The sequence below is a fragment of the Setaria viridis genome, chromosome 9, assembly GCF_005286985.2.
Source record: "Setaria viridis chromosome 9, Setaria_viridis_v4.0, whole genome shotgun sequence".
In the NCBI taxonomy this organism is placed as follows: Eukaryota; Viridiplantae; Streptophyta; class Magnoliopsida; order Poales; family Poaceae; genus Setaria; species Setaria viridis.
The window spans coordinates 31,212,687-31,219,752 of NC_048271.2; the positions used below are offsets into that span (position 1 = coordinate 31,212,687).

General features: G+C 50.6%; 2 protein-coding genes across 3 annotated transcripts; both read right to left on the reverse strand.

Moving 5' to 3' along the window:
• Positions 1-1,121: 1,121 nt before the first annotated feature.
• LOC117840588 (uncharacterized) lies at positions 1,122-4,152 on the reverse strand. The gene is made up of 4 exons (XM_034721112.2): positions 2,358-4,152; positions 2,121-2,251; positions 1,808-2,002; positions 1,122-1,718 (listed from the first exon to the last, which is right to left on the reverse strand). Exons 1-4 carry the CDS (start codon positions 4,015-4,017, stop codon positions 1,272-1,274), a joined length of 2,433 nt encoding a protein of 810 aa, XP_034577003.1. The 5' UTR covers positions 4,018-4,152; the 3' UTR covers positions 1,122-1,271.
• Positions 4,153-4,811: 659 nt separating this feature from the next.
• On the reverse strand, positions 4,812-6,749 carry LOC117839758 (GDSL esterase/lipase EXL3). 2 transcript variants are annotated; one of them, XM_034720172.2, is made up of 5 exons: positions 6,275-6,749; positions 6,023-6,153; positions 5,741-5,935; positions 5,366-5,600; positions 4,812-5,124 (listed from the first exon to the last, which is right to left on the reverse strand). In XM_034720172.2, exons 1-5 carry the CDS (start codon positions 6,549-6,551, stop codon positions 4,934-4,936), a joined length of 1,029 nt encoding a protein of 342 aa, XP_034576063.1. In that variant the 5' UTR covers positions 6,552-6,749; the 3' UTR covers positions 4,812-4,933. The 2 variants fall into 2 exon arrangements, with proteins under 2 accessions (XP_034576063.1, XP_034576060.1); XM_034720169.2 differs by having other exon boundaries at positions 5,366-5,627.
• Positions 6,750-7,066: the final 317 nt, after the last annotated feature.

Sequence of the window (7,066 nt, forward strand, 5' to 3'; positions counted from 1 at the left end):
AAGAGCTGAAGAGCAGTAAGAGTAACTTTTCGTTGGAGAAAGGCAAGTGTTCTTAACCATCCTTCTTTCTATGCTTATTTATAAGAATACCTTGCATTAATTAGAACATGAAGCGACCACCCCGGAAAATAGTGCAACCACAAGAACTACATGGCTCTCGTCTTGGCTAATTAATTAGAGACTCTAGTTTGAAGCGGTCTTACCGAAAGGGCAAGAGGGGCGGCGGCAGATGGGGTCTAGCTCGGTCCTCAGACTAATCTGCTCTATGGTAGCTTCATAGTCTTGAGAGAGGTTTATGCTCTGCTACTGATCCAAAAACCTTAATGGGCTACTTCTTATTAGGGAATCTTTGTAAAGGCCTTGTTGCGTCCCTATGCAGTCACACCTCGGTAGTATGATCAGTGCCTACTTTTGCACAACATGGTTAGGTCTAAAATTCTTCTGAGCTTTTACGCGACTTGTGGTGCAAGTGTACAATCTCTGCAGAGTGTCTAAAACTGATATACGAGCCGTGCTCACGGTCATGAGCGGCCTAAACCCTCACATGATTAATTCACTTGAAGATGAAACAACTTGTGTTATTTGTTATGTTCATGCTTTTGGTATATTGATGCTCAATATTAATTGTGGAATGGTATAAACTTACATTTTCCTGCTGAATAAAACTTGACCAACTAAAAGTGCTAATTGCAGTTAACCTTGTCAGCCTTCCACCATATAAAGCCTTGCATGTCATATATTTTCTTTTCTCTTGCTGATACGGCATGTGCTGATGTTTGTGTTTTATATATTGCATCTACAACGTCCGGAGTTTTGAGGAGTTATAAGTGAGTCCCCCAGTCAGCTGCCTATGGAGTGGAGCTTTTGGTTACCTTTCTTAGTTAAATGCTTGTTTATCCTTCCACTAAGACTTTTGAGTCACCTGAGATGTAATAATTACTTTAATACCTCTTTCGTTATGACGTGGTTGTGGTTATTCACTTATAAAGTCTATCATATGTGTAAAACTTTGATCCTAGTACACATATGAGATGCACCTGGTTTTCCCTCTAAAAATTAGGTGTGACAACTAACCACCCAATTTAGATCTTTATTTGGAGCAAAGGAGGAAAAAAGTCTGAGCCTTACAATCCCTGTATGATGACGATCGGTGACACACGCATGGCGATCAATCATCATACTACTTATGTACCAATAATGATCCTATATATAAAGTTGAATGAAGAAGGAGCTAGCTAGCAAGAAATAACGAACAGTTAAAAACTAGCTAGCTAGTGGATGTATCTCATGTATCTCCTGACGAACTCGTCGATCATGATCTTGTAGGCCCTCTCGGTGGGGTGGTAGCTATCCCAGAACACATACTGCGAGGGATCCGGGCAGAGGCGGCTCCCCATGTTGCAGAGCGGGCCCACAGCGAAGCCCACGTAGCCGCAGCAGGCGTCCTTGCCGTTCTTGAACCCCAGCTCCTTGTAGCGCGTCACCACGTCGGCGAGGATGGAGTAGAGGTCAACGAAGAATATGTTGACGCCACGGTACCGGCCGGCGAGCTTGGCCGCCTCCAGGCTCAGCTTCCGGTTGAACATGAGTGCCAGCTGGTTGCGGTCCGTCGCGCACTGCGACCGCACGCCGCCGGCCATGCGCCGCTGCGACGGCACGCACCCCACCGGCGGCGCTCCCGTCAGCGCGATCTGCCGCGCGCCCTCGCCGATCAGTCGCTGCACACGTGTCCATGGTCGATGAGTTCATCATCATGCAAAAACAGACGACATGGTAACTAATCAAGTCATTTCATCAGCTGGTATACCTCGACCAAGGCGATGGCCCTTTGAGCCATCATGTCCGCGTACTCAGGCGAGCTCATGCCATCGGCGAGGGTGAAGTGCTCCACGATGTCATTGCTACCGGAGCAGACGATGTAGAGGGCCCTCTCGGGGATGGTCCCCACCTTCGCCTTGTACTCGGTGAACAGCTGCAGCTGCCGCTCGATCGTCAAGGTCGACTGCAACAAATTTAATTATTAGAATTGCATTCACCAGTAATTTTATTTATAGACAGATCGATCGATCCCTCTCATCCAATGCAAACACCATTGATAGATCGACAAAAGGTCTGCTCACCGACGTCTTGCAGGTGGCATTGTTGTAGCCGCTCCCTGCAGACGCGAACGTGACGCCGGTCTTGAGGTCCTCCAGGGTGAGGTTCTTGTTCAGGTACGGCGGGAGTGTCTCCTTCAACCCAAGCGCAGAAGCTACAAACGCATACAAAGCCATGTAAGTGTGTAAACAGATATCAGACGCTAATTAGCGTGTGACGCGGTAAAAAATGTTATTGTAGCAAAAGAAAAAGGTAAACACCTATGAAGTCCACGGTGATCTTGCCGTCGGAGAACCTGCCGGTAGCCTTGTGACCAGGGTACTCCTTGCCGTACGGCGGGAAGTTGGCCTTCACCAAAGTTGGGAGGTAGTTGTTGTTGCCTGTGTCCACGATGGAGTCCCCGAACACGATCAGGGCCGGCACCTTAGGTCCACCTGGTGCGACCACTGGAGGAGGCTGAGAAGGCGGAGCCCCCGATTGAGGCGGAGGAAGAAGAGGAGTTGGAGGAGGACTAGCTTGCTCAGGTGGAGGAAGAATAGGAGCCGGAAGTGGTGCCCCTAGACGAGGAGTGGGAGGTGGAGCACCTTTCCTAGAGGGAGGAAGAAGAGGAGCGCGAGGAGGAACTCCTGCCCGAGGAGGAGAAACAGGAGGAGTCGGAAGTGGTGCTCCCAACTGTGGGGAAGGAAGAGTTGGTTTGGGAGGTGGAGCGCCCTTCCTAGAGGGAGGAAGAAGCGGAGGGTGAGGAGGAGCAACATGAGGAGTCGGAAGTGGTGCCCCCAATCGTGGGGAAGGAAGGGTAGGTTTGGGAGGTGGAGCATGCTTCCTAGAAGGAGGATGAAGAGGAGCACGAGGAGGAACTCCCAGCTGAGGAGGAGCAATAGGAGGAGTTGGAAGTGGTGCTCCCAACCGTGGGGAAGGAATGATAGGTTTGGGAGGTGGAGCACCCTTGCTAGCGGGAGGAGGAACTCCTAGCTGAGGAGGAGCAACAGGAGGAGTCGGAAGTGGTGCTCCCAACCGTGGGGAAGGAATGGTAGGTTTGGGAGGTGGAGTGCGCTTCCTAGAGGGAGGACGAAGAAGAGCGCGAGGAGGAACTCCTAGCTGAGGAGGAGCAACTGGAGTTGGAAGTGGTGCTCCCAATTGGGGGGAAGGAAGGGTAGGTTTGGGAGGTGGAGCGTCCTTCCTAGAAGGGGGAAGAAGAGGAGCACGAGAGGGAGAACCCAACACAGGAGGAGGAAGAGGAGGAGTTGGAAGTGGTGCTCCCAACCGTGGGGAAGGGAGAGTAGGTTTGGGAGGTGGAGCACCCTTCTGTGATGGAGGAAGAAGAGGAGCGCGAGGTGGACCACCCGATAGAGGAGGTGGAAGAGGAGGAGTCGGGATTGGTGCCCCCAACTGTGGAGAAGGAATAATAGGAATGGGAGGTGGAGTGCCCTTCCATGAGGGAGGAAGAAGAGGGGCGTGCGGTGGAGCCCCCAACCGAGGAGTTGGAAGTGGTGCCCCCAACCGCGGCGGCGAAGGAGGAGGAGTCGGAAGTGGTACTCCTAACTGGGGAGGAGAAAGAGGAGGGGTGGTAGGTGGAGCGCTCTTTTGAAAGGGAGGAATAAGAGGAGAGCGAGGAGGAGCTCCCAGCCGAGGAGGAAGAAGAGGAGGAGTCGGAAGTGGTACCCCTAACCGCGGGGGAGGAAGAGGAGGAGTTGGAGGTGGAGTGCCAGTCCGAATGGGAGGAAAAAGAGGAGCGTGAGAAGGAGCTCCAGGCCGAGGAGGAGGAAGAGGAGTGAGCGAGGGTGCCTTCAACTGTGGGGGAGGAAGAGGAGGGGTGGGAGCAGGAGCTACAACAACGCCGGCTGCGACCATGGCTCCGGCAAGAATGAGCAATCCATTGATCATGAGCCGGGCCGGCAGCGAAAGGGCAGTGCACGCCATGGTGTCGCTGGGAGTGAGTTGCTAGCCGCGAGAATGAGCAAGAGGGGATGGTTGATTGTGTGCGGTGCCAGGGACACCGCTATGAATATATAGGGCTGGTCACCTCTCACTCACCAAGTGACTCCTTCGTCTAAATATGGCAATTGGATCCATGCATGCAAGGCCGGTCAGGAGACCCGGCTCCATGTCCCTGTCAAGCTTACATCTGGGCAGTGATGCGGAACAGCCGGTCCTTGCTTCACGTTGAGGCGAATGCTAGCTGCAGATACGTGCTTACTTGTCTTGAAATATAATTTGTTATTTGACTGGTTAAGCATAGAATTTTATTAACTTTTTAAACTCTGGCTTGTGTCTGTCGTATAATGCAATATTCTTGGTATATACTTACTATATACAACACACTAAACCATGATGGCCACATAAATCCGGTGCTGCCATTTTTTTAACTAAATATATGATCATGGTAATTTTTTCAAACATGAATAATCTCATAATAAAAAATCACTAATCTTTTAATATTATCGAAATGTGTGCACGCCTTATGGTATGAAATGAAGCATGGCTTGTTCATGCATAGCTTGCTGCTTCTCGATCACCAATTGGAACTTGCAGGCCGCCGAGCCCTTGATATTTCGCCGCTCAGAATGCTGCGGCACTGGAAGTATTGAAGCAACGGCGGCGCTCCGGAAGTCCGGAGTGGGTACAAACTAAACCATGATAGAACTTTTCAAGAGAAATCTAGAAGTTGCCCCAATAGGATTCATAGGTTAACTACTTATTGACATACACAAGCATTTGTGATAACTGACATAAATTACCACAGTATCATTAAGAATATTTGTATTTCCAGGGACCCAACTCAACCACAAGCGTCTTGATAATGATAAATAAAATTGCAAGGTAGGTTGGCAGGTTTCTAGCGGAGGAATCTGATGTATCTTGCAATGAGTTGATCGATCATGATTTTGTAGGCCCTCTCGGTAGGATGGTAGCCATCCCAGAACACGTACTGCGCCGGGTTCTCGCACACTGGGCTCATGAAATTGCACAGCACACCTGACTCCAGCCCGATGACCCCGCAGCACGCATCCTTGCCGTTCTTGAACCCTTCATCCGCCCATCCAAGAAACAAGTAAAACACATCAGTCTGAACTCTGAATGCATAGATGTCATCAGATTTCTGAGTAATAAAGATGTGTTACCAATGCTGTTAGAAATTAGCAGGCGGCTTGTCGCCGCGGAGGGCTAATTTCTAACAAATGCACACATATTATGCAGAAATATATACGCTTTATTTTGGGATGAGCAAAGCTAGGAAACACTTATTCAGTGTTGAGTTGCAGCGTACCAAGTTCTTGATAACGCTGGATGATGTCGGCGAGGATTGCATAGAGGTCGATGTAGACAAAGTTGACGTCGCGGAACCTTCTGGCCAGCTTGTCGATCTCCTGGTTCAGCTCCCGGTTGTAGAGCATCGCTAGCTGGTTGAGGCCTTCGGCACACTGCCGCCGCCGGAGGAGACCCCCGCCAATCAGCCGCTGCGCCGGTACGCACCCCACCGGCGGCACCCCGGTCACCGCAATCTGCCGTGCGCCCAGGCTGATCAGTCTCTGCGATCGAGCCACACGTACGAACCCAAGCACTCATCATTTGGCTCGGGTCTTCTTCCCAGTTGCGCAGAAGCACGAAGCATATATGAACAACGTGTTAGCTAGCTAGGCACCTGGATGAAGTTGGAAGCCCTTTGGGTCATGAGGTCAGCGTAGTCGGGATCGCTGAGACCATCGTTGAAGGTGAAGTGCTGGACGACGTCGTTGCTGCCCCAGCAGATGAGGTACAGCGACCTGCCGGGAATGCTCCCCACCTTGGTCTTGTATTCCATGAACAGCTGCAGCTGCTGCTCCACTGTCATCGCCGCCTGCACGCATATACATATCATCCAAGACAATTGCAATTTGAGTAAGTTCCGGTCACAAAATCTGCACGGATCGACGGAGATGCTCACCGCAGTCAAGCACGTGGCATTGTCGAGGCCGCTGCCTGCTGATGCGAAGCTGACGCCGGTCCTGAGTTCATCCATGGTGAGGTTCTTGTCCAGGTAAGGCGGTAGCATCTCCTTCAACCCAAGCGCAGACGCTGCAACCATATAGTCAGGTTTGATTTGTACTCCGTACAGTTAATTAATCACAGTTTATTACATGCATGCTGTGCTAGTGAAGAGACCAGCAGTAAGCCGGCCAGTAACAACGTAGGTCACCTAGGAAGTCCATGCTGATCCTGCCATCGGAGAACCTGCCGGTGGCCATGTGGTCGGGGAAGTCCCTGCCGTATGGCGGGAAGTTGGACCTGGTGATGGTCCGGATGTAGTTGTTGTTGCCCGTGTCCACGATAGAGTCGCCGAACGCGAACAGCGCTGGCACCTTGGGCCCACTAGGCGCCACCGCCGGAGGATGAGCTCTGGCGACGACGTTCGCACCTGCTGCTGGGATGATGGCTCCGGCAAGAACCACCACTGCAGCGATCAGGTTTTCCATGCTGTTGAGGGTGTGAGTGGTGTGATGATCGGCCAGTGCTGATGGGGGCTGGTGTGATTAATTGAAGCATGGATAAAGTTGGTCACCACTCTCACCAAAGTGACTCTCTAGCTAATTGGCATGTTGCATCCCTGCAAGACCGATCAGGAGGCTGCTTAATTTGGCAAGATGAACTTGAGGGGCTTACACATTTGCAATGGTTGCCTCTTAATTATATACTCTCTCCACACCAAAGAAAGAGTGACTTTTCACCTTCTAACAAAAGAAAAACCTTTCAGCCTTATTGAAATGAGATGCCTGTAGCCTTGTGACCTTGTCCATTATTGTATACAAAGTAAATTGCTCCAGGTAGTTAAATGATTAAAAAAATCCTTTTTACTCCCCGAGCAATCAACTTCGTCCATGTGACCTCCTAAATTAAATGTTTGCTTGGTTTAATCCTCCAAGTTGTTTTAATAAGTCCAATCTATCCTCTATTGAGATTTATGTTTTTCCTTTCTCCGCGTATAAGTTAA